At 38.6% G+C, this 26241-nt stretch overlaps 2 protein-coding genes across 4 annotated transcripts in view; both read left to right on the forward strand.

Moving 5' to 3' along the window:
- ncam1a (neural cell adhesion molecule 1a) overlaps positions 1–5649 on the forward strand; it is a 260084-nt gene extending 254435 nt beyond the window's left edge. For all 3 annotated transcript variants that reach the window (XM_058415021.1, XM_058415018.1, XM_058415017.1), the window contains one exon: positions 1847–5649. In XM_058415021.1, the coding sequence (XP_058271004.1) occupies positions 1847–1970 (124 nt within the window). In that variant the 3' untranslated portion in view covers positions 1971–5649. The remainder of the gene's footprint in view (positions 1–1846) is intronic.
- Positions 5650–24601: 18952 nt separating this feature from the next.
- zbtb16a (zinc finger and BTB domain containing 16a) overlaps positions 24602–26241 on the forward strand; it is a 99631-nt gene continuing 97991 nt past the window's right edge. Inside the window, exon 1 of the mRNA XM_058415122.1 lies at positions 24602–24757. The gene's annotated coding sequence lies outside the window, so the exon portion shown is untranslated. The remainder of the gene's footprint in view (positions 24758–26241) is intronic.

Genomic DNA, 26241 nt, shown 5'->3' on the forward strand with positions numbered 1-26241 from the left:
CTTTAGATAACTCACTCTCCTGAGCTCAGGATGAAGCTGGGACCCTGGAGCTGTGCAAATTAAGATTAACACTCAGGTAAACATCTTCAGCCAAACCAGATGATATGTTCCATTTAACAATTTAATCCAATAGGCTTTATTACCAGTTTTACCACTTAACTACAGTTAAATTTGACTACTGGTTTCTACTGATTTGACTACTGGGCCATATTTTAAAGGAAAAAGATTCGGATGCACCCCATTTCCATAACTACACAATCCTCAGATGTTAAACATATATTGGATGACTGAATACATTTCAACAGATGTGACAACATCTGCAGTTTAGCCATAGTTTGTATGATTTTGACCCCTTTCTAGGACGATACAACAACCACCTGAAAAATATGCTTTTTCAGCAGTCTAACTAACAATTATTGCTAAATATTACTAGTAAAATGACTCACCCAGCTGAGTAAACATTAGGGGAAAGAGGAAGAGGAAAGGACACAGGATGAGAAAACACATTTACTTCTGGTTAGTGGTAACTTTAGTGGCTTTGAGCATGCTGTATTTAGGTGAAGTCACAGTTGGGCAGTAAAAGTGCAAGGTGTAATGTGCGGTTTATCATTTATACCGTTAGCATGGAGCCACAGTATAGGCTTTGTGGTTTTCAATTTAAAACTCTGTCTCCCTACTGGGATGTTATTGTTAGCAATGTTCCCCCAATCGCTTGAGCTCAGAAGTAGACGTGTGCACACCTTGCTGATGCTATTCTTGCTTTAAAGCCTCTAAACAAAGTGTATTATTGGGTAACTGCTACCCAGTGCCTCTTCACTCTTGCTAGTCGCTTGCAGACTCAGACTCCATTGTGCTTAAGGTCACAATACTCAACTGCCGGCTACGGTGAAGTTAATGATACTCGGCTTCCGTCCCAAGCACTGCAGATCACTTTCGGACAGGAAACAAAAGCCCGGCCCGCTGAACCTGACAATGTCCCCGGCTGAGATTGTGTCGTACCACTGATACGCTGTAGATGGTAACAGGAGACGGCTGCACTCCACCGATCCCATTCTCTTCGCCACAATAGCCCTCTTTGGCTGAGACAGGTGGGTGTGGAAAAGCACAGAGGTCGAAGAGAGCATCCTGGAGGTCCCAGGTTAAGGTTTGAAGAGAACTGAAATTGAACAATCGGCCTCTCTCACATTGTTTTTAATGTGTGTAGCGAGCAGCCATGCATAACAGGCTAATAGCTGCAGGTCAGATGGCCTAAAAATAGAGTGGCGTGTCAAAAGGGAGGAAACATGTCAGACATGCAATTAGCGACGTCTCCCCCAATTTTCCTCTCGCAAAAGGCTCGTCATTCATTTTCATGATTCATTATCCATTTATGAATGATTTGGCACACTGGTACAAGGCTAGTCAATTCCATTACTGCCAATTTAGTCTGGCAATGAATTGGTCCATTGAGAAATCATGTGGGAAAAACTTCTCTTTGTAGACGTGGAAAAAAACTCTTTAATGTCTCGTATTTATACACAGTTTATACCGCAGTTCTTTTGTATCTCGTTCAGCCATCCTCCAGAGAAAAAGCATTTCACATGTCAGTGAATTATCACACACTGAACAAACAGCAAATTGTTCGCTCACAGTAACTGTGTCATCCACATCAGCATCCCATCGCTCTTTCTGGGTTTGTCTTCTTCTAAAGTCATATCCCGTAATGCTCCATCTCTGACGTCATGATAAATGTATGATAAATGTATGATAAAAATGCGTTGTTTCTCTTGGGATAAATTTCCCAAAACACTGCTCACGACTGCATGTATGATTCTCACAAAGTACCTCTCTTTCTCTCTTTCCCCAGTGGTAAAATTGTCGAAGACGGGAAGAGTAAAGCCCCCGAGACGGACGTGAAGAAGCCCTCAGCTGAGCTGAAGACGGTCCCCAACGAAGCCCCGCAGACAAACGGCAACGAGAGCAAAGCGTGATCCAGCAATCCGAGGGCCTCCGAGTTTCTCCACCGCATTGAAACAAATGGTTTAATTAAAAAAAGGGTTCCTTTCTTCAGTCAGTGTCTTCTATGAGTTTGCAGAACAAGAGTTTGTAGATTTATAGAGCGCCTAAAGAACTCGTGCACATGCCTTTTATTGGTTTTTTTCTTCTTGAATGTTCTTTCTCGTACTGTTTTTCCTTATTCAGATACAGCAGGAAGGTTTCTTTGTTTTATTTTTTTACCTTTAGAGCACTCTACTTCACCTCCTCAGCACAATCTCGGCTGTTTTTTTACTCGGAAGAGAATCGTAATATCAGTGTGAATAGTTAGTAACGGGGAACATTAGCTTTACTCTTGAATAATGCCTTTTTACTTTGTGCACACGCGTGTAGTCCATACTTTTACCATCTTTGAGTTATGTACTGTTTTATTACATGCAGTATTGCCCTATTTTATTATTTTACACACAGATTTTTGGGATTTTTTAACCATTTTGTTGTGTTTAAATAATGTATAAAAGTAACTGCCTTTTATTGTTTTTGTTTTCAATGTTTAATTTTGAGAATTAGAAATAGATTGCTCGCATGCTTGCTTTGCAGATTTGTCCCATAATGCCTCTCAGTTGTTGTTGTTTTCATTATAACCCTGAGTTTATATTTTTTTATGTTGATGAACACAAAGCAAAAAGCTTTCCCATTAAAAAACAATGACACGAATGAAGGGCCGGTTATACGACTGAGAGGCGCGGTCAGGTCACATCCAGATATTGTGATAATTTTATAGCAACACCTAGTTATCACATCTTAGCTTTCCTTTATTATTATTATTATTATTATTATTATTATTATTATTATTATTTCCTTTCTAATTTGTATTTTTGTGTACACCAACAGAAAGGGAGTTGCTGTTATTTTCCAGATTTCAGTTTTTGATAAAAAAACAAACCGGAGTGTTTGGACATGATGACCATTCAGCTACTAAAGAGTACAAGGCCACTGCTGCACTGGTCACAGCTTGGATTATTGATAAACAGACCCTCCTCTGGTCAAGTCCCATTTAAACCTTAACAAAGAATAATAACGAGTACAGAATTTTGTTTTTTTTAAAAGCCTTTTGTGTATGCATAATAAACAAGTGGCCATATTCTTTTCTTTATTTAAGCCATAGTACTCCAGTTAAAATACTGAACTGTTAAAAAATTAAAAATTAAAAAAGAAAAGTTTTTTTTTTCCCCGGTTTCTTTAGTCTGCAAGTTTGTGCACTGTGAATGCGTGATATATCCTAGTGTGAATACAGTGTGTTCTTTGTCATAGGCTTATAAAATATTCATAGGTTGTGAAAGGTGTAGCTGTTAGTACAGGTAATGTTCCATCTCCGTAAAAAATGACATAAAAAATATATAAACCAACACAAACCAATAGCGATATACATGAAAACTCAACAAGATTCAAAGGAGAAGGTGCCTTCAATGTTAAAAGGTGTGTAGTCTGAGTGGTTCGCTCGGTCCGTACCACTAGGGGAGTAGCAGGGGTAGTTTGGGACCAGAATCACGTTCTTGTCTTGGGAAGCGTTTTTGCTCTGTAAACTGTGAATATACTCGTTTCTTTTTTCAGCGTGTTTGTGTTGCGTACTTTCGGAGGTCTGAGAGCGTACATGAGCGTGATCGATTTAGTAGCAAGCTCAAGACCTTCACGACTTGCCTCTCTTTAACTGATGCAAAACAAGATCACACCTTCACGATCAGAAACGTTAGAACACCTCGTTGTCTAGTGCCCCAAGAACAGAAAAGCTCACTGCTATTTCAGACACGTCGTCACCACGCCCGCTAGCCAAGCTGCCTGAGTCCCATTTCCATGATCAGCATCGCCGTGGTCCAGTTGAAAAATGTATCCATATCCATAACCACTATTTTTTAAAAAGCTGAAACAAGCATGCAATGTATTCTAAACTAGATGTCATTGGTGTTGAGGTTTGCTAGTAAATTGTTAAATCATGTGAACATCGTCACTTTGTTTTTGTTTGTTTGTTTTTTACATTACATTAAATGATGATGGCCTGTATGTGAGATAAACACATTAACAAACCAAAAATGCAACACCAATACCAAAAACACACCAGCAAGTTCAGAAACTCAGTCATCAGTACTCAGAATGTAAACCCTGGGTTCTGATCGAAAATAAAGTAATAATAAATAACGTGACGTTATAGCGAGGAGTCATTTTCCTTTAGACAGGATTTTCTACATTACTTGTATTAATGCTGTGCAACATTGTCAAAAAAATAAACATGGCTCCTATTTACTCGAAACTTCCACCAGCTCTATGTTTTCTGCCTGCCTCTCAGACTGTTGTAGCCAATCAGCAGCCAGCATCTAACGCTCAATAAGGACTTTTCCCTTTCTGTTTTGAGTCACTGTCGATGTTTTTCTGAAGTTGCTGTTGCACTTTTGGTTTATTAATATGTTTTGCACTTTCAAGACAAAGTCATAGTTTGGCAAAATACCACAACTTTTTACCACAAAGCCAAGAACCTCTCTGAAATTTGCCTCAGTCCTGGAGCTAAAAAGCTAACGTAGCTAACAAGAAAGCAACTTTTTCTAGCTGCTAGTTTCTGTCTACATCATTACACACTCACCTCAGACTACTTTTAATTGTTCAGTGTCTCAAACAGATTTATTTATGTGGTTTTTAACATGGTGTAATCTATTTAAAAATAATAAAAAAAAAGGTTTTAAAGCCTAAGAGTCTTAACAGCATGGCGTGTTGATGAATCGCTCCCTCAGGACATAAAGCTGCAGCTTTATGTGAAATTGTACATTTAAAGTGATTCAGATGCTGATGTAGATTCATTGAATACTTCTTATGCAGATGTAATATATTTTGTGAAACTTTCATTACAAATCATATTACTGATCCAACTTACCCGTATGTCTTTTGAGGTGAATGATAATTCATTTAGCTTAGCTTCAGTGTTAGCTACATTAGCCTTTAGCTCCAATGTAAAACTAAAGTCTCAGATGATTAATTACATTTTGGCGGAGTGGAGAATCGTGTCCGTTTTTGTCCAAGCTATTCCTTTAAGGTTTTTTTTTCCACCGGTAGAATTCTGGTGGATGATGAAACCAGAACCCGCACCTCATGACGTCATGGTGTGTTTCTCTGATTGAAGATGTGCTGGTGATTGAAATGGATTTTGACACCATTTAATGTGGGACCAATATCTATGTGAGTTTACATGCTAGAGGTTTACCACTGCACTCATGTCATTCCAACATTGTAAACCATCACAAAAAAGCAGAAAGGTTTGTGTCCAAGAGCTCACACTTTGAGCCGAGTAAACAGATCCAGAACCGAAGCTGTCTTTTGGCTGAGAGCTGACTCACACACTCTTTTACTTCAACAATCACAGCTCTCCTCCCAAAACCCTCTTCACACACTCATCCAACCATCCATTCTCAGCTGCAGGGGCCTTCTCAGTCTTATATACAGATTTTTACCACATCATGCACCGGTGCCACCTTCATCCTCCACTCTCATCCACCTTCATCCACTCCTCTCTCTCTCTCGCTTTCTCTCTCTCTCACTGGTGTAAATACTGAGTACTAACTCCAACCATTTTGACTTTTCATTCCGTCTGAAATTCTTGTGTTCAATAAAATGGGAAACAATAAGCTCTTATCTGTCTGCTGTGCATTTTGTTTTTTAAACCAGAAAAAGGCATTTGCCTGATGAAATATAAAATGTTCTACTGAAATGTCATTCCTACAGGCTAATATTTAGCCAATGAGCAGTTACCAGGACCTAATGAGGCCCGGCTAAGTAATTAAATGATACACTTCATTTAGCTTTCACTTCGCCTGGTGGCATCTGATAACTCATAAAAATGCCCTGAAAGTGCAGTTCACCTCATTAGGAACGGAAGTTTTGTTGCAGAAAGAACTCAATATTAGAACAGATATTTATAGCAGTCACTTCTGAAAGTGCGTTAGTATTGCAGACCACAAATACACTGCAGATTCTTTATGTTGTGCAAAGGCCACGCCTCCTTCACTGTGACAGACAAGCACAAAGACCACACCTCCTTTACTGTGACAGACAGGAACAAAGGCCACACCTCCATCACTGTGACAGACAGGAACAAAGGCCACACCTCCTTCACTGCAACAGATAAGCACAAAGACCACGCCTTCTTTACTGTAACAGACAGGAACAAAGGCCATGCCTCATCACTGTGACTGACAGGAACAAAGGCCACACCTTCACTGTGACAGACAGGAACAAAGGCCACACCTCCTTCACTGCAACAGATAAGCACAAAGACCACGCCTTCTTTACTGTAACAGACAGGAACAAAGGCCATGCCTCATCACTGTGACAGACGGGAACAAAGGCCACACCTCCTTCACTGTGACTGACAGAAACAAAGGCCACACCTCCTTTACTGAGACATAAAGTTCAAGTCATCTTTCATTGCAACTGGCCATGCCTCCTTGGCTGTGACAGATATACATGAAGGCCACGCCTCCTTCACTTTGACAGATGGAAACAAAGGCCACACCTCCTTTACTGTAACTGACAGGAACAAAGGCCACGCCCCCTTTACTGAGACATAAATTTCATGTCATCTTTTGCTGCAACTGGCAAAGGCCACGCCTCTTCAGCTGTGACAGACAAGCACAAAGGCCATGCCTCTTTTACTGTTACAGACAGGAATAAAGTTCAGTCATCTTTCACCTTGGCTAAAAAGCACAAAGGCCACACCTCTTTGTTTGTGATAAACAGGCAAAAAAAGCACACCACCTTGGCTGTGACAGACAGACATAAAGGCCACACCTCCTTGGCTGTGACAGACAGACATAAAGGCCACACCTCCTTGGCTGTGACAGACAGACATAAAGGCCACACCTCCTTGGCTGTGACAGACAGACATAAAGGCCACACCTCCTTTGCTGTATCAGACAGGCACAACAGCCATGCCTCCTTCACTTTGACAAACCACCACAAAAGCTACACCTCCTTGGCTTCGACAAACAAGCACCAAGGCCACGCCTCCTATACTGAGACTGATAGGAATAACGTCCATGCTTCCTTCACTGAGATGGACAGGTACACAATCCAAGTCATCTTTTCCTGAGACTAACACAGATAGTCCACTCTTTCTTCAGTGTAACAGGCAGAAGGACCACAGCTGCTGAACTCTGACTCAAATCATCATCTGACTTTTAAACTCTTTATGATGAATCAGCTATCTTAATGCAAAAAAATGCTAACGCACACATGCCACAATAACAAGGCACTCTAAATAATTCAATCACCCTAAAGCTAGCCATGGGTCCTGGAGCAAATGTCTTTCGGCTACACTCCAAAACTCTGTCATTTATTCTCAGGGAAATAAAGTTTTGCAGCTTTAACTCTGTCCACTAAAATGGGACTGGAGACTGGAGGCATTACGACACCAGAAACATGTCTTCTACATCATAGCCACCAGGTGGCAGCAGAGCTCAGCTTCAACATACACATAAACGGGAGTGATGCTAACAATAACAATCATAACATAAACATATTATTTACATTAGTCACACTTAACAAACCATAAACTTTAGTATTAAACCATACAGTATTAACACACACGGAAACACACCTGCTGCAGCATGTTCATGCATTTTGTTCATCTAGGGTCCAGGGTGTAAATTTTTGTAATTTTGCTTCAGCCGTGACTCAGATCTGAATTTTGCTTCTTAACAACCACACACATTAAGGTCATTAACTTGTTTATTTTGTTCACTGTGGACTTAAGTTAATTAATAATTAATGGTTAATAATTGATAAATGTGTCTTCTTTAGTTTTTAGTATTAATAAATGTGTCTTCTTTATTTGTCTTCTTTAGTTAACCAAAGAAAAGTTACAGAGCAAAATTTAGTTAGTTAATTCATTTATCTCAGAAAGAGCTTTACCCTGGTCAGTGTTTCAGTGGGACCAGAGACTATACAAGGAACACTGGACACAAGGTGAGAATATACCCTGTCCATCACAGAACACACACACACACACACACACACACAAACACACACACACAGCCTTCCTGACAGCTTAAACCTATCCTTTCTCATTAACGAGGCGTTTCCACTCACAAAACTGTCACTCCGTGTATTTTTTGTTTGTTTGTTTGTTTGTACCATTCTGTGTAAACTTTATAGAGATGTTATGTGTTAAAATCCCAGAAGATCAGCAGTTTCCAGTTTCTGAAAGTCTCGCTGTAGGGTCTTGCATTCAGTCCATGCGATTCCCATAAAATAAATAAATAAATTAAGTATATTCACGCCTAGGGGTAATTTAGTGTAACTAATTCACTCCTGTCATGTTTTGAAGGGATTTGAGGAAGCCAGAGAATCAAGATGAAGTCCTCAAGGAGAACACACACAATAAATCCACACAGATCCTAACCTGAGTGCAGGGTCAGACCTGGGGCTCTGGAGCTGTGGGGCAGCTTTTTAACCCCTGACCTTCACTTCATCATCCTTCCAACCTGTGTGTGACTATTACCTCAGTTCTGGCGTGTTAAAGCGAGGGATTTGTTCAATTTAAACTACTGGTGTTAAATAATACCAAGGGAAATTTAATATTCAGTGTTATAATAATGTGAAATAAAAGCATTGTGTGTTTTGTTTATCGTGTTTGGTTGGAAAGAGTGCAAAACTGTAAAGAAAGGTAAGAACAAATGAAGAACCTGATCAATCAACTAATGAATGAAATGAACGAATTCTTGCAGCTGTCTGTAACAAAAAAAAAAATCACTTCATGAATGTTACCACTAGGGGGCAGAAAAGCGCTATCTTTCAGCAGTTTGTCCTCGGCTTTGTCCTGTAAAGGCGAGCTTTTGGTTTAAACCCAAATTCTTCACACGCACCCTAAACACGTGGACAGCTTTTTAATGTGTGTTCAATTCTAAACTTATTTAAGATTCTAGACCTTTTGGTGAACTACAGAAATGATCCCAGCTACCTGTGGCTATGAGAAGAACTGGCTTGGTTCACACACACACACACACACACACACACGCACACACACACACGCACACACACATGCACACACACACACACAGTCTCTGGATGAGTGGAAATTTGACTGTATGGTGACAGGAATATGATAGGAACTGGCAGTGATCATGCTGCTTTCTTTTCCCTGCAGTTAGGCCACATCTGGCGGCCTTTTTATGGCTGTGGTTTGTTGCCTGGTTATGAAATACACAGGAAGGACAGCCAGAGACAAGTGCTGTCCCAAAATGACCTCAAATGCCACAAATGTGTCTCTCAAGTCCTCTGGGTTCTCGTCGAGGAGCTGTGGTATCTGGTTAGATTATGCAGTATTGGTCCACGGCGTTAGAGCGTCCGGGTCGTTGGCTCTGAGCAGATTATGTAATGTTGGCCGTCGTGCGAATTATGTACATGACTCACTCCCTCATCCAAACATTGGGCATGTGTTCACTCGTTAAGCTGTTTTCGATATTTCCTGTTTAGATGCTCCGGCCTTAAACTTTTCAAGATGTTGATTTTAAGGAATTTACAGAGGAGGGAATTACGTTGGAAATGGAAACGCCATCTGGATGAAGTCGTGAACAAGTGCTATGCATGTCTGAGGGAGTTTCTGTGATAGAGGTGCCTGAGTCTCGCTGACGTTTATCTAAAAACTAGTTCACATCAATCTCTGTGGAGCTTACAGAAAAATTGAAAGCAAAAACATTTTTGCCAGCCGATATATATATATATATATATATAAATATTTAGTGTTTGAACCAGTTAGCATCTCATGAAAAAAAAAACACATTTCCTGCTTCTTTCACTTCACCCTGATATCTGAATCCATTCACCCAAATCACCCCCATGAAATATTTGGAATATTCCAGGAGCCACGTGTTCAACGGCAAGTTACATAATCCAAATTTCTGAAATATCCTGGAAATTATATTTTATTGTTGTTATTTCTGACACTTATATTGACTGACAATGTCACTTTGAAAACACAATCTTAAACCAAATAATACTTTAGCAGGTATATTATTAAGTACAGTACACACTGAGTCAGTAATGAGACTGTTGAATGTCCTCAGAGGAAATTTTTACACATTTAAATGTTAAAAATACGCAAAAAATCTCAACCCTCTTCCTTTCAAACATTTTACTTATTTAAGAGAAGGATACTTGGTCATTGTTGAGATGGACTAACATGGTGGATGTGTAATACATGTACTTAGATTGACTTTTGGAAAAGTGTAGTGCCCATGAACACCATTTCTTTAGCAGAACTGACCATCTTCAGATCTTTGATGCTCTCTGACGCTTGTTTTCCTGCAGTAACAACCGGCACATACCAACACAACCCCTGAAGCTGGTCCCAACCCCCAACACATAACAATGGCCTGACCTGTGACCACATGATGAAGTCGCAGCCTTGTGTGGATCTTTCACACAGATAGTGTCCCAGGAGCCAGTCCTCAAAACATAATCCAACTGTCTTTATACTTTAAAAGCCATTAGTCTTGATTCTGACTGGACAGTGGTGATTAATTTCCTGTAACAGCAGCTCGGGGCAGTGTTTCAGCTGTAAGGCACTCAGGTTTAAATGAACTTATTTATTCTAACAAATACTAATAACTTTCACATGGACCTGTATGGTGGATGCTCCATTTTATTTTTAATTTTTTTAAAGCATTTTGAGGTTAAGCATTTTTAGCATTAATAGAAGAAGTCTCTAATGTCAGTGCTTTGTAAACGTTTCCTAAAGTTTTCCTTCCACAATGGGAAATTCTTCAAGGCAGATGCTATGCTTACTATGCTTCGCGGTTTCTCAGTAACATGAAAAAGTGCATTTTTTTGTCTTATTAAAGAGAGAGGAAACAAGTCGGTGAGGTATAACGTAAGTGATAACAGGAAATAACTTGTTTTGTGAACATTTCGTAATATTAAGAGTAACTATGAACTGATTATAAATATATATGATTTATTTAATTAGACAAATGTCACTGTTGGCAAATTGCTAATAATCAGTGCAGGGATGCTAACAGTAACTCCACTTTGTGTTGCGCCTCATCATTGATTATTTACCTGTAACAGGAAACCACGCCCTCCCCGTTTTTTTTCCTTAGTTAAAGGAAATTTATTTTATTTAAAAATAGAGATCCGGATTCCAGGCTTTACTCTCCTGAATACTTATATAGAGGTTGTTCCAATGGCTTCTGTGTTTTTGGTCCTGAATCACTACACTTCTGGCCAGCTCGCATTCCAGCCAAGAACACTGTGCTTCATCTCCTCATCCCAACCCTAAATCATGCTGCTCTTACATCACTCACTGTGTTCTTTGGAGTCAGGTTTTGGTTCCAGTCTATCTAACGTCTCCACACTAAACTGTCATGTGTCTCAGACAGAGCTGAAGAAAAGACCATTTCAATAAGCAATAAAAACAAAACAAAACAATAACTACAAAAAAAATGAAGGAGAATAAGGTTTTTAATAAGCAGAAAGAAATAAATGACTGTGGTTTAAATTCCAATTCCAAAGAAATGACTTCTAAAAAATATATCTAAATTAATTTATACAAGTCTCCTTTATTATTCCAAATGTATTTGTTCAGCCAATTCTGGCTAATGGAATCGAAGCCTCGCTCACGCAGGATCTTTTTCTGTAAATATCTTCCTCAAGCTACATTCAGTTCCTCAATAAAATGTCAGCGACTTGCTGATGTGATTTAGGATGAAGTGTGACTTGCTGTAGTCTATAAACATAAAGACATTTTTGGACATCCTGGATAACAGGATCTACTCTTTGGTGCAGTTTTATATCATTTCATCCGGGCAGGTGATTGATCATAAAAAAGTAAATGTATGTTATTAATGCACTTTCATAAACTCATTTATTTAAAATGAATGCATAACAAGTGGCTTATTGATTTCATGAAAAAGATGAATGTATTAATTGTTAGCTTCATTAGACTTCAGTGCAAAGTTCATGCATCAAGCCTGACTCATTGTCCTCACTCGGAGGAAGTGGAGCACTGTATAAATGTTTTAAATCTGTTGTAAGTCACAAGTTGTGCAATCTTATAGTGCATCTGCCTACCTTTATGTAAACCATGACAGATTATGCGGATTGTTTCTAGCTGACAGTTTTGTCAAGAGTCTCTTATTTATCTTGTGCTTAAATAAAGAATAAAACATGTCAGGGCATGAAACGAGTTACTTACTACCTCGACTGTGATTATTACACAAAAAAAAAACACATCCTTTTCTTCTTATTGTACAACTAGCTTTTTATTTATTAAAAATGACATTTTTATCCATTTATAGATTTACTAAATGTTGTAAATATTGTAGAACTTTCACAAACACTTAACTCTGTTAACACTTCCATTACAGCGGCCGTATATCCCTCACTAGCCTCTGCTTCGTGTGACTGGAAAAACACAGAGCCCTTCATCACTTCACAAATTCTTCTTAAATAAACATCGTACAGAAACCTGCACCATTTCTACAATTCTTAAAAATTCTGTTTTTCTTTGTTAAAGATCAGTGCATGATTTTTAACAAATGTATTATTAATCTTATAGTAAAATTACGTCCACTTTACGACTCCATGTGAGTTAAATAAAGCATTAGAAGATGTATTATTTGTTAGCAGCCAGAACTACACACTCTTAGAAAAAAGGTTCATTGGGCTTCTGTATAAATCCCTATGGCTTCTTCACTTAGCTCCAAAGAACACTTTGTGTTTTGTGTACTTTATGCCAGAAAGGTTTTATAGAGACAACAGAGCTCTTTTTCCACAAATAGTTTTTGGGCTAAACTTTGTGTGTGTGTGTGTGTATGTGTGTATGTGTGTACATTATTCTGATAAATTTAATGTTTTTTTACTCGCTCATCATTTTTATGTTCAGTTTGTTGCATGGTGATGATGATGAAGATTGTTCTAAAAGAAATTATTTACTAAACAACAAATTATGAATGAATGAACCTTTAAAAGATTATAGATTGAACCTTTTCTCAGGCTACAAAGAACTCTGTATGATCCAGAGATTAAAAGGGTTTTATACAGAACCTTTTAAAGTGCCCAGTAGAACCATTTAAGGGTCTTTTTAGAACCTTTTCTTCTAAGAGTGCAAAGCTCCTGTTGAAAATGTAAATGAATCAATCAATCTGGCTAATCAGATGTCTGGCACACGGTGTCAGAAACTGACCGTAGCAAGAATACTCACTGTAGGTCCATTACTAAAAGTTTCTCTCTATAGATCTAAGTGAGGTTTTATTTCTAAAGCTAGACAAGGCAGAGGGTACATATACTTTCAGACATGTAAGTTTGGCTTTGGTGGAATTATTAGCATTTGCTTGTGAACTGTCCGTCTTCAGGAAGAAAAACTTCCATCATTGCGGAGTTTCCCTTTAAATCCTTCCTTGCTGTTGACACATCAGTCCAGCTGCTGGTTTTGTTAGCCGCTTTCATCCACCGCTCTGCAGGTGTGACTCTTAAACCAGAGCGCCTCGACCTGTACTTCATCCCACCGGCCTGTTTCAATTACTCCCATCTCAGTAAAAACTCTCTACTTCATATTACTATATCATCTGTATTGTTTTCAGTTCTTGAAGTGTTTAGATTCTGTCTCAATTGTATTTGATTGTAAATCAGTTTAAATCAAAGAATAAACATATCAGATTTTTAATCTTTACCACTGCTAGTCATAAACTGCAGAAAATGAAATTTTACTAAGACTTACTAAGATTTACTAACACACACACACACACACACACACACACACTACGATCTATAATGTAAAGGAAGTCTATAAAAACTATATTCAAGACACTTTCACTCTCTAAGGTTGGGTGAATGACCGCATATGAAATAGTTTTTGGAAATTTAGAAAATGTAACTAAAGACTATAAGGAATAAGTGAGAAATGTTTACTGTGAAATGTTCGGTACATCTACTCAGAAAAGATGACAAAAATAACAATTAATTGATTATTAATTTAATCTAATTTAGAGACCCTGAAAGCAGTCAATATATTCCACAAAGATCTTTCACATTTCTTTCTTTATTTTTTTTTTACTATTTTGTATGCTCTTTGGAGGTGCCAAAACTTTTGACAGTGTAGATTGCTGTAGAAGATTTTTCTGATCATGATTACCACTGAATTTTATTTTATTTTTTAATGGTGGTTATGTCGGTGTCAGTCAAACACCCCTTCCTGTAAAAGTAGGCAACATTTAGTCACAAAATGTACCAAGAAAAATCTGCTAGTAAAAGGTAAGAGTTTGACTTGAGATAAATGTTAGAAGGACTGAGCTGGACTGCTCCCAGGATGAACAATGGAGAGAGATTTTAATGGAAGGTTACTGTGCTGCACTTTAAAAAGACGGGAATATTCATAAGGGTGTAAATGTACATTAGCATTGCTGTGATTATTTACACTCAAACACACTACCGAGTGATTCATTCTCTAGAGAGTCCCCGCTGCTGCATTGACTCTATGGAGACTTGTGTTTATAGTGCATCATTCATGTGCACCGGGCTGCTATTAATGTGGCTGGATGAGGATCCGGGGTGGTAAATCTACACACCCGGGCCGCCGAACGTGTTTAATTAGAGGTGATTTATTGTGGTGTATTAATAATTGATAAAAAGCTGCAATCGTGTCTGCGGTCATAAGGAGTGGGGAAAAATGAAGTATGCTGGAATAAGGAATGAAGGTGAGGTAATGAAAGAACTGAAATAAAACAGAAGAAATGAGAGAAGCAGAGGCAGACGATGCACACACTGTGTGTGTGTATGTGTGTGTGACTACTGAATGCATTGCCAATATAATGTTAGCCCCCTCACTGTCCCCAGCTGGTGGCATTTACAGGGGCTGCGGGAGCAGAGCCGCAGAGTCGATATCCTTGAGCGGTTAAAGGACTGTGCCTCCGGAGCTGCTGTGAAAAGGTGGGCTCGGCCCTGGAGAAGAAAAGCGGCGGTCTTGCAGGGATTAGCCACAGGAGATTCCCTGCGGATAACTGTCCCTTTTACCCCAGGGACACTGTAATATGATTACTTTGTTGTTTGCGCCCGGTCCAGTGGTTAAGCACTATGCTCCCGGATGGACAATGGGGGCAGGGACAGAGAGAGCGTATAAGAGAGAGGGAGAGTTTTTGGAGGGAAGGTTGGAATTCTGCTCCATTGGGGACAGCTGGGGTCTTACACTCAGACACAAGAAGAGAGAGAGAGAGAGAGAGAGAGAGAGAGAGAGAGGAGAAAGGAGAAAAACACTTCTTTTCTTTAGCTGAATGGAAGGCATCTGTGTAGTGCTCTGTAATGTGCTGGTCAGCAGAGGTACACCAGCTTGGGTCAGCGGGACACTTTGGATCTCCACAGAGACGCAAGACCCCTCCTACACACCTACTGTTCAACAGGCAAGCTCTCTCAGGCACATTTCATTAGTCCATATTGACGATAAGTTCCTAACTAATTCCCTCCACCAGGGCAGTCACCAAGATCAAAATGTCAGTGAGGTCCGGCTGCAGGAATGTGCATGGTTAATATATATCACCACACTGAATGAGTAACACATCAATTACTCATTTTTAATCAATAATATGGTTTCCTTCCATTCTTCCAGAAACTTCTCTGAGTTTGTTCTGAGCTTTCATTTCATTGCAGAATGTTTTGGTTTGATATCAGCCTCCAAAAACAGAACATCTTCAAAATGAAGTTTATTACAATTATTACAGGAGCACATTAAATGGACAGTCCTTTGCAGGAATATAATATTTATTGAACATTTATTTCAAACTCTTACAATAAATAAACCATTGATTTTATGTAATTATTATCTTCTTCTTTCGGCTTTTCCCTTCAGGGGTTTCCACGGCGAATCATCTCTCTCCACCTATCCCTATCTTCTGCATCCTCAACACTTACACCCACTAGCTTCATATCCTCATTTATTACATCCATATACCTCCTCTTTGGCCTTCCTCTTTACCTCCTGCCTGGCACACTCCCTCCTTTTATGTAATTATTGTAATTTATAAAAATGAGATGTTTTGTATTTTGTATTTTGTAAATTATAAAATATTTGCATGAAAAATGCAATTAGCTTTTTTCCACCAAGCACCTGCCAGCTACCATAAAGTAATGTATATATGTCTATGAAAGTGTGTGTGCAAAAAAACTGCAGAGGTCTGGACCATTGGGTCTTTGTGGTGTGTTGTGGCCATGCCCCTGACCCAAGAACCTACAGAGTTAATCTGGGCAAAAAATCGATGAAGCCGTGTTTCAGGAAACTCTCAGAAAATGTTTTTTGAGTTTTAATGCTAAAATAATTACTAAATACAGTATGCTTATAGTTTATCCAGTCTCACAGAAAACATTACAGTTCACGTCTCCGTTAACAAGTCACAAAAAAGTACTCCTTTTTTTCTACCTTTGTAAAGACATTCTAAATGTACTAATAATTTAGGCGTATCAAAATAAGTCCTATAAATACATGCAATACGTTTTTTATAATAGACACTGTGGACATTTACCATGCTTCAAACCTCAAGCTAGCTAACAATCAACAACAGCAAAAAAAACCCCAGATATATCATCTAATCCTCTCTCCTTGTTATAATAATCATCTTTACTATATGGTCAGATTTCTTCACAGGAATCTTAGCATTTATCATGACTCTAGGATTCCTGTGTCCACCATGAGCTCAGGTTACTGTCTGTACAGAGTTTCACAGGTTCTCCCTGTGTCCATGTGGGTTCCTCTGGGTTCTCCAGTCTCCTCCAACTTCTAAAAAACCTGCTAAATATGAATTAGCTATTATATGTGTGATTGTGAGTGTATTAGTGTGACTGTGAGTGTGCAGATGTGTGTGTGATGTCATGCAATGGACCAGTGTCAGCACTTGGAAAAATTCTGTGAAAAACAGTGATGAGCCTTTAAAGATGGTGAAGTGATTTTATTTGTGCAAAAGAAAAATTCCATAATGAAGCATGGTTTATGTCCATATACAGTGTGTGTTGAAGAGATTCCTGCTTCCAAGTGACTTTTAGGAAGTGAATTTTTTTCGATGTAGGTAACTGTTCAGTGAATATACTTGAGATTAGTAAACAGTGTAAAATGAATAGGTGCTGATTTATGCATTTAGATTTTGTGCTAAACTAAACAAAAATTCTAACTAAAGAAGTGATTTTCAGACCTTAAAGTATTTTGAATGATCAACAATCTGGAAGAAAACTCTGTAGGTTTGACCAAACTGTTGCATCCAAGTGAAAATAACAGAGTGTGTTCGTTCTCTCACAGAAGCGAGTATGCGTGTATCTGCCCTAGTTAAAATTATTAAGCTTTTTGTACTGCAACTGAACCGGCTGTGAGAATGCAAACACTAAAAGTCCTGTTTTTATAAAAATGAAACATATGTTTACTCTGTTTGTAAACTGGTCTCGGGGTGGTCATGGCGCTGATTCAGCATGTCCTTCCATGGGATTTTTTTATTGCCTTAAGTGTATATTACTGCTGATTTTAACACAGAAAACACATTCACAGCCGCTCCCTAAATATTTTAAGAGTGCTATCACCTCCGCTGTATTTCACCTGTCTGATTTGAAGCCAGAGAGTGTTGTTTTTTCGGGACCCAGGGTTTCTGGGAGTTGAAAGCCTAACTCGGCACTGTTTGTGTGACGGCCCTGTTGTTAATCATCGTAGCCTTTGTTTAAACTGTATTGAGTGTCCGGGTGCCGGTCAGTGGGGGAAGACAATGGTCTCTCCAAGCTGACTCAGGCTTAAAAGAAAGTTTATAAAATTTTCACCCAATGGAAGCTGCAGGGAAGTACCTTTTAAAAGCTTCAGTATTCATTAGAGCTTTCTCTAGTTTTAGGGCCTCTGCTGCATCTTTACAAAGCAGGACCTCCTAAAGCTCGTTATACGGAGCTGCACCTACACCACAGCCTGTTGATGACTATTATTATTCAATACTCAGCAAGGGACATCAATCACATGGACAGGGGGAAAAGGGGAGACTTTCTGTGCGGTTTGTCCTAAAAGATGACTTTAAGGATGTTTTTTTGAAGTTTTCAAGAGAAAGCACAAACATAAAACCCTAACCCTAACCCATTTTATATTTTATGATTACAAACGTGTTTGGAACTTGTAAATCAATTAAGTATTATTTAAATTAATTTAATTTTATGATAATTTAACGAAAGATAAAATGACACATAACCTTGAATAATTTTATGAAGTGGAAAGCAAATTATAACTAGTAATAAAAAAGATGGTGATATCAGAGCATAGCAGGCTTGATGCAGGTATCACAAGCAAGGGATATGAAACCACAGATTAACTCTTAATTACTTTCATTTTATATATAAATCTATAGTTTCCTTTACTCAAAAAAAAAAAAAAGACAGTTGGTCTTTCTCCAAAAGTGCCATGTTCTAAATTCTTAAAAAAATGTAAATATCAGGAAATAAAAGATGTAACTCTGATCTCTCATCTCATTCATCTCTTGCTCTTAACCTCTAGTCTTCATGTTTATTTAAAAAATGATTGAATTGATCTTGCTGTTCCAATACTTTTAGACTGGATTCTATAATGTATGCACATACTGTCCAGTTTATTAGGAATGCATGTAAACCTGATCATTAATTAAATGTCAGCAGCCTGGTGCGTAAAATCTCTGTGACTCTGACTGTGGAATGACTCTTAGTGCCAAAACGTTTTAGTAAATTAGTATTAATTAATTTAAATTAGGTATTATAATTTTGTCAAATATACTGAGAACACATTACTGGCCTGCACACTTTTTATAAAACCTACTTTACTGTAAATAAAAATTCACATTTACATTTCTGGCATTTGGCAGACGCTGTTATCCAGAGCAGCGTACAAAAGTGCTTTAAAGTCTTTATCAATGAATACATTAACACTGGTTCAATAGGTTACAGACTTTGGATACTTAGGATACATACATCAAGTTATGATGTGATATTACATATTACTATGGTGTGATGAATCAATAACACGCAAGCAGAACTTACATTTAGACAACTTCCTACTCATCTTTAGTCTATTAGCTGAAAACATTTGCTTTTTAAGTTTGACATTCGAGCTATAAGGCTTAAAAATGAGGAAGAATTCAGACTGCTAGTTTAGGATTAAGCAAGCTGCATGCCTGAATTGTTGCAGCAATGCAAAGCATGAAATCGTGCAGATACAGGTCAAGATCTTCCGGTCATCTTCGGTGTGATCAGGGTGAGTTTTGAATGTGGCATGGCTGCTGGTGCCAGAGAGGCTGGTTCGATTTCCTGTCATTTTCTTGCACAACAGTATCTCAGGTTTACACAGAAAAACAAAAACCTTCCTGTGAGTGGCGCTTCTGTAGGTCTGCTTTGTTGATGAGAAAGGCCAGAGAAGCTGGTGTGAGCTGACAGGAAGTGGACAGTAAAAAAACATTCTTTGCAACTGTGGTGAGCAGAAAAGCATCTCAGAATGCACAGAATGCCAGACCTTTAGGAGGAAAGGCTATAACAGCAGTAGACCACATTAGGTTCCACTCCTGTCAGCCGAGACCTGGCATCTGAGGCTACAGTGGACACAGGCTTTAGACTGGAAAATCAGGACATATATATTTATGTATGTTTTATGGACCTAATTTCTCCATGTTATTTCAATTTATTTATTTGTTTGTTTGTTTGTTTGTTTTTATAACTTCATTTAATCTAGTATGAGAGCATACATAAGTAACCAGCATTACAGAAACTTTTTATAAAGCCTTCTGTACTTAAAAAAAATAAAATTCTCTGTCTCATATTAAAGTGACCAGTCAGCTAAAATTATTTTAGACAACTTCCTCTTCATCTCTATTTAGTCTAACAGCCAAAATGCATGCTTTTTAAGTTTTACATTTGAGCAACGAGATTAAAAATGAGGAAGCTTTATAGCTGCTACTCCAGCATTGTAGGAGCTGCATGCCTAAAATCCATCACACCTTCACCTCCTGCCCTACTGAGCTCTTCAGAACCAGGTTCTGTCTCAATGTTTATTCAGTTCATGTCAGGACTGGACTCAGAGAGAAGGCATGGCTTGTAAATAATAATGCTGCTCCATTTTAAATTGTCTGTTTGATTACATTTAGTTCAGATTTCTATAGAATGAAATGTGTGTGCAGAATTGGTGTGATACACCTGAACATCAAACATCTTCATACACCTGAAGCTCCTGTCCACTGCATTATACAGGAAAAGTTTTTGTGAGTCATAGTTTTGCATGCATCATTTTTAATTCCATTTAAATCTTTGATATTCTATTCAATTTATTTAATATTTAGTTAATAGAAATAAAGCATATCACATCTATAAAATATTCTAAAAATGAATCTAAAAATGAAATGTCTGAAATGTTTAAAAGCAAATCAGTGGGCAGGTTCGGTCTCAGCATTACTGCTGCTGGTGCAAGAAGATTGTTTTTTTTCATGCACTACATTTATTATACTTCTTTTCTATCTCTTTATACATTAAATTCTATGTATGCTACACAATCAGAGTACCAACCATATATTTCTAACATCATTCATTATTGTACTTCCCCTTTTTTTAGGGTTTTTAGGAAGGATCCTTTGTGCAGCATTATGTTGGAAATGGATATAAAGTGGACAATTTATATTTAATTAAGAAACTTTTAAGTAGCATTACTCCTATCCCATAAATAATAGTATATATTGTTGTAGGTGTGTTGTTAATGTAGTGTGGATGTCCTTTATTAAATTTTAACAAACTTAAAGTGAATGTTAAATGATCTGTTAAAATGCAAATATTTCAGGCAACACATCAAGTATTTAGAAAGGCATTTATCTGAATGATTAATGAGCAAATAATGAGAAAACACTGAGGTGATCTCTACAGTAAACTAGGCATTGTGATCCTAAGTGCTATGAGGATCAGATGAGGACAGACCGCAGATTACAGATTAGATAAAGAGGGTTGTAATGGAGGTGTGTTTGAAGATGATCATTTCTCTCTTTTTCTCTCCCTCTCTCTGGAAATCTTTTGGGATTCATAAAGTGAGATGGAAAAAACGAGAGCCTTGTAAACAAAACCCACTTGTTCACTTTCTTTACATGGTTTAAATAACTTTGTCTGTTCAACATCACTGTGTCTTTCCAGTTTATTTTCCAGTTCTAAACATGGGCAATTTGCTGGTGCACCAAGACCATTCGCATCTGCAGTCCATTAGAAGGACACAACTAACAAAGCACAAATACAGACACATCAATCACCGACATGGCCCTGCCCCACCACCACCTCCACCTCCACCACCTCCACCTCCTTCTGCAGAAGCTTTGGAATTCCTCCGAATGTTCCCTGACTGGAGCGCATTGATTCAGATTTACAGAGACCTTACCAACCTTTCCTCTCATCAAGCAGCACTGAAACACATTATGACACATTAAATCTAATAGCAGGCTGTTTATTCACAAGGTGAGCTAAAAGGTGTAATTAGACCTACTGGATAATGACATACTTTTTTTGTCTTAAAGGTTAATAAGAGACATAAGAGACTTAATTGGTAACTGGTATTTGCCTCTCGTAATGTCCAAGGTGTTGCTCAGTGATTGTAGGGTCAGCTCCCTCTGATTAGGAGACTTGTGTTACCTGGAAGCGGCAGGGTTAATGAGGCAGCTCCTCTCCCGCCTGCTTGCTGATACCAGATCTGTATTGATCAGGAGATCACCTTGGCATCTGACCAAACAGGCACAGGCTGAGAGAGAGAGAGAGAGAGAGAGAGAGAGAGAGAGAGAAAGGGGGAGGTAAACACGCACTCAGTAAATAAAACTGCTCGGTCAACATTGCCATTTCAACCCATTAACAATGAGAACGGTGGCCATTCTTCTTCTCCAGAGCTGGAAGGGAGAACGTCTGGTTTCATTCAGATGTCACATGTTGGGTGGGCCAATCTGAGCTTGATTTAGAGTTCCAAAGGGTATTGTAATTTCATTAAAAATCACCCTTTCCTGTGATTCTAAACATAAACATAAAATAGGCGGTTGAGGAGATTATGTAAGGAATAAAACACATGGGGTCAGGGGGTGTCTGCTGTTATAAGAAAACAATCTGTGACTGGTCAGTGTGATGAAGCCAAGGTACTCGTAAACAACAAAATGGATTCTTTTCCTATAAATGAACATCCCAATTGTTTCTTTCCTTCAGCATTCTGCTAACATTTTTATTACATATGGTACTTTTTATCCATTTTCTAGGTACGATTAATGCTGTGGAACATCCTTTGTGAAATAAAACAAGTAAGTTTTCATGTTTGGCAGCTTTAAGGCTTCATTCCATCACCTAAATAATTCCTAACAGAAAATCCAGAATGTCCACCATACAACTCCCTGTGTTGATTGTTACTATAAAAATGATACACGTTTATTAAAATGGTCACATTAATATAAACCTGTGCTCTGAATTACAGCCAGTTCTGTTTCTCTTACAGAAACTTATTCATTAACAAAACCTTCTGTCCAATCAGAATAGAGAATTTATCAGTAGTATAAACATAGGTAACAGTCTGAATGAAATATTGGTGTTTTTGTAACAAAAGAATTTTTGTATTAAACAGTGTGAAACATCTTCACTGTTATCATCATGAAGAACTTAATCCTAGGGTATGATTTCCATTTCCATCAGATGATGATGCTCCAGCTCAGCTCTGCTTATTGTTCACTTACAAATAAAAACCAAAAGCATCAAATTGTAATACTAGAATATTTTCAGTGATTCGATTCTGTACACCAAAAAACACCATACATATCCTGAAAGCTTCATCGAGTTCTTAAGGATTGGCGTGTTGATGTTGTCTTTATTTAGTCTGATTTTTTTTAATACACGATTTCATTTCCTAAATACTGTCATGCATCGTTCTTTTCATTGAATAATATTTTATTAAACTTTAGAAAATCCACTGTTAACTCTGACAGATTGTACATTCCTGGTGTAATAGGTTTAAAGGCAGCTTTTAAGTGTATGTGTTTAACAGCTTGGAAAAGGCATCATTTACTGGTCACAAAGAAGGGGGTTTTGTACAGGAGGAAATCTAGCCAAGGTCAGAGGTAGAGGTCAGAGGTCGTGGAGGCAGGACCCTACTCCCAGGGCACCACTGGGATTATATGAGTGTAAAAAGAGCCTATTCAGAGCAGGGGCTCAAAAGTCAACTGTTAGGTCCACATCTACCTCTTCTGCCCATTGTGTAAAAGAGCGCAGAAGAGTGAAAGCAAAATGTGTTCTCATCTGGAGAGCATTAGTCACTGATGGACCAACACAGGGACAGCAGATGTACACCACGTGCACTGTATATTTAACAGATATGCCACTTCTGCTCTTACAAAGTATGTCTTTAATAATCCATATTATTCCTGCGGTATGAATCAGCATCATGTCTGCTTGTACAATTAAAGAAGCTTTGTATTGAAGTTGGCTAGGAGTAACATATTCCATCTCTCGGTTAGCTCATTACACTGGTGTGGTCAGACACTAACAAAGACATCAGTGTGCGCATCTGTCAGCAGCCTCTGAGTCTCAATGTGCTTCACACATGAAGAGTTTTTAAACACTATCGCTGCACTCATATCCGGTTATTCATGTCATGCTCATCATTTTAGATATCATTTTTGTATTTATTATCATTTTGCTCATCTTCTTTATCTCTGATAAAACAGGGATTATGTGCAGATTAAAGTCATGATTTTTTAAAAATCCCCCGATTAAGCCAGATGGACATGGAGCTGGGTGAAACGTCCACATGCCTGCTGTACAGAAACACACCACTCCAAACTTCTCATTCAGTGTCCAGTCTGTCGGAGAGCCACTGTGTCCAGGTGAGTGAAGAGAAGTGCAACAGGTGGGAGAGATGTTTGTCCTCAGATTTTATGAAGCATGTGATGTTCCTGCAATGAAGGAATTCATCCTGTTCACGTATGTTATATCTGTATAATGTGACAACATTTTAAATATCTGTAGTGTGAAGAGAAAATGCCTGTGGTCTCACCGAGAATGTAGATAATAAAACGTTATGCAGAAGAATAATAATCATTTATCAAATCAAATGTATTCTAATATTTTTAAAACAAGTTTTGTATAAAGCACAAATTACAAAATGTAAAGTCATTCAAAAATCTATTCAACAATTCAGTTACTTCTAATTATTTTATTTGTTTTAATAAGAACAAGAGCAATATGACAGAAAAGAGAAAACTGTATATTTATATTTCAGCTTATAAATAAACATGCAGCATAATATGATCAAATTAAATACAAACATTAAACATAACCCAAATATATTTATGTTTATATAAATCTGTTACAAACAAATAAATAGTGTATTTAGTGTATTAAACATTTGTATTAATTTATAAATAATACATTATTATTATTATTATTTTATTTTTTATTAAATAAAAATATTATTATTATTATGAATAATTAAATGATTCTATTATTATTTAGGATTAGAATAGATGAGGTGGATCTGACCCCAGGCCTGATTTCTGCAGCCCCCCTCCAGCCCCCCTAGGTGTCTCGCTTTCGCAGCGCTCGTGCGCGAGGCGCTTAATGAAGGCGAGCGGCCACTGACGTCACCGCGCCGTTGATTTGCTGAGGCGGGCGCGGAGGGGAGTCAGTGCGCGCGAGAGCGGGTACTGTGAACTGCGCTCTGTATACACGAGTCTCCTCAATAGAGCCCTGTACGGAAGCGGCGCGTGCAAGCGACCTGCAGGTGAGTAACCGGAGGGCGGGAGGGGACCGGCACCGCGACTCGGCATGGTCACGGCTTACCGGAAAGATGGAATATTTTCGGGGGGGGAGCAGCGCAGCGCAGCGCAGGTCGGAGTGTTGTTGGCGTCAGTGATTGACGAAACGTAACGTGTTTGCTTACAAAACACGCTTTGAGCTCAACTTCCTCGCCTGTTTTAGCCTGCTCGCTGCATTTAAAGCGACAGCGCAGGAGCCGGTGTGTTGAAACGAAGAGAAGAACAAGCAAGGAAGTTGCTTTAAGTAAAAGTGGCGCCGCTGTCAGTGAAGCACCTGATGCATATCACGCAGGTTCCAGTCGGGGCTCATCTCCAGCGCTTCACCCGGGCACACATGTAATGCTGACATTGTTTAAGAAATAGATGATCTCACTGCTCAGCCTGGTGTCATTCTTACACATACATGTCCACATTACTAAAACATTACACGAGTATTGTTAAAACGATGATTACTGCCCACTTTTCTTCCTGTCAGCCAACATGCACAAGGAGACCGCGTCCTGAGGACAGGAGTGGACCTTCCTGCATGATGCATGCTCGTCATGTGTGTTCGGAAACTGTTCTCTTGTTAATTAATTCCTAATGAACGCGTTTCATGCACTACAGCCATGATGTCTGGTGGATTATACAGGGAACTTGGCGTCATTTTGGTACAGTGCGCTCACTCGAACAATCTCGAGCTGCCATTTCGCTTTAAATACAATCACCTGCGCGCGTGCACTCGTCTGTAAACTCCACCATCGATCTGCTGCATGGGGGTTTTAATTCGCCTTGTAGGCTCGGTGGTATCACAATAGCTAAGATATTGGACTCACGTGTTTCGTAGGACTCCAAAGGTTCTGATCTGATTATTGCTGCTTGTTTTATGCGCGTGCAGGTTTCGTCTGAAGAGCGCAGTAGATCGCTTTGCGCTTCGGCTCAGTTGCACTGATTGCTATTTCACTCACCGATGGCGATTTTATAAAGGCGTGCAGTTTAACAAGTCTGTGATATTCACTCTGAAGAATGCGCGAGCCTATGTTTATTTATTTGATTATTTAGTTTGCTTTTTTGCAGCTTTCCGCATGAGCGCACGCGACTCTGTACTTCTGCTTATGACACTAAAGTTAAGAAAATTTCCTCTTGTCCATCTTTTTAGGCTGACTGGACAAGAAATAACCAAGAAACAGGAATAACAAGAAATAAATTATTAGCCGACTCGCAAAAAATAAACTAATAACAATAATCTTTGTTCAATGGTTACTATCAGCTTCACGAGCGGAAGATTTAAGTGTGTGTGTGTGTGTGTGTGTGTGTATAAACATCGATGTTTACTGTTGAGTTGTGGAAATATTATTGTGATTAAATTTGTAGTCATCATATCTGTATTAAAATGGTTTTATTTATTTTATTTATTATACAGCTGTAGGATCACATGAGAGAAAAATGATGCTGTATTTATTTGACGTGC

Source organism: Hemibagrus wyckioides, linkage group LG18 (assembly GCF_019097595.1).
Source record: "Hemibagrus wyckioides isolate EC202008001 linkage group LG18, SWU_Hwy_1.0, whole genome shotgun sequence".
Classification (NCBI taxonomy): domain Eukaryota; kingdom Metazoa; phylum Chordata; class Actinopteri; order Siluriformes; family Bagridae; genus Hemibagrus; species Hemibagrus wyckioides.